This window comes from Myotis brandtii, unplaced genomic scaffold, assembly GCF_000412655.1.
Source record: "Myotis brandtii unplaced genomic scaffold, ASM41265v1 scaffold474, whole genome shotgun sequence".
Taxonomy (NCBI): domain Eukaryota; kingdom Metazoa; phylum Chordata; class Mammalia; order Chiroptera; family Vespertilionidae; genus Myotis; species Myotis brandtii.
Window position 1 is genome coordinate 305,462 of NW_005368113.1, and position 993 is coordinate 306,454.

At 66.5% G+C, this 993-nt stretch overlaps 1 protein-coding gene across 1 annotated transcript in view; it reads left to right on the forward strand.

The window, feature by feature from the left end:
- IGLON5 (IgLON family member 5) overlaps positions 1-993 on the forward strand; it is a 23,563-nt gene that overhangs the window by 6,622 nt on the left and 15,948 nt on the right. Inside the window, exon 5 of the mRNA XM_014547419.1 lies at positions 839-985. Coding sequence (XP_014402905.1) covers positions 839-985 — 147 coding nt within the window. The remainder of the gene's footprint in view (positions 1-838; positions 986-993) is intronic.

Below are 993 nucleotides of genomic sequence, written 5' to 3' on the forward strand. Positions count from 1 at the left end.
AGGTGAGAGAGACACATCGATTGGTTGCCTCCTGCAGGAGCCCCAACCAGGGCCCAGGCCGGGGAGGAGCCTGCAACCTGGGCCAGGTGCCCTGACCGGAATCCAACCTGGGACCCTTCTGTCCATCCGCAGACTGATGCTCTATCCACTGAGCCAAACCAGCTAGGGCAAGGGGGGTAACCTTTGAACTGAGACCCGAGTGGTAAGCAGCAGCCAGCTGTGCCCGGGTCTGCGGGAAGGGCTTTGCAGGTGAGGGAACAGCGCGCACAGTCCTCAGTCCTGAGAACCGAGGGGCGGGTCCAGCGTTTAGTGATGGGTCCGTGTCCCCGGAGCGGAGCGAGCTCGGGGGACTGGCTGGAAGCTTGCGCCCTGCGGGGATGAATGCTGGGCTCCATCTCCTGGGGCCGTTCGGGGAGGAGGTCGGGTCGCTGCGGAGGACGCTTTAGAGTAGACCATTGGGGCCAGTGGGGTCCCGGAGTCCCTAGAGACGGGGGAGTCCAGTGTCCCGGGGAGAGGGGGGCGGGCAGGGGTGCCTGGAGAGGGGCGGCAGTGGCCGGGGATCCATGGCCTGGAGGCTGGGTGTGTGCGCGCTCGCGTGTGTGCACGTGTGTGTGTGTGTGTGTGTGTGTGAGGATCTCACTCCCTGCCCCACCCCTAGCAGGAGGTCACAGCGCCTCCCTCCCCTTCCCCACCCCCAGGCCCCGCCTATCTCCCATTGGCCCCGGGCACTCCGGCCCTGCGGTGCCCGCCCCGCTGATGTGTGTCCGTGTTGTGCCCGTGTTGTCCCGTGTTAAGTGTTTGTGTCCGGCCCTGCCCCCTCCCTTCCCAACCTCCACAGACGGCTTCACCTCGGAGGGCGAGATCCTAGAGATTTCCGACATCCAGCGGGGCCAGGCCGGGGAGTACGAATGCGTGACTCACAACGGGGTCAACTCGGCGCCTGACAGCCGCCGCGTGCTGGTCACCGTCAACTGTGAGCCCCTGGGCCCTGCG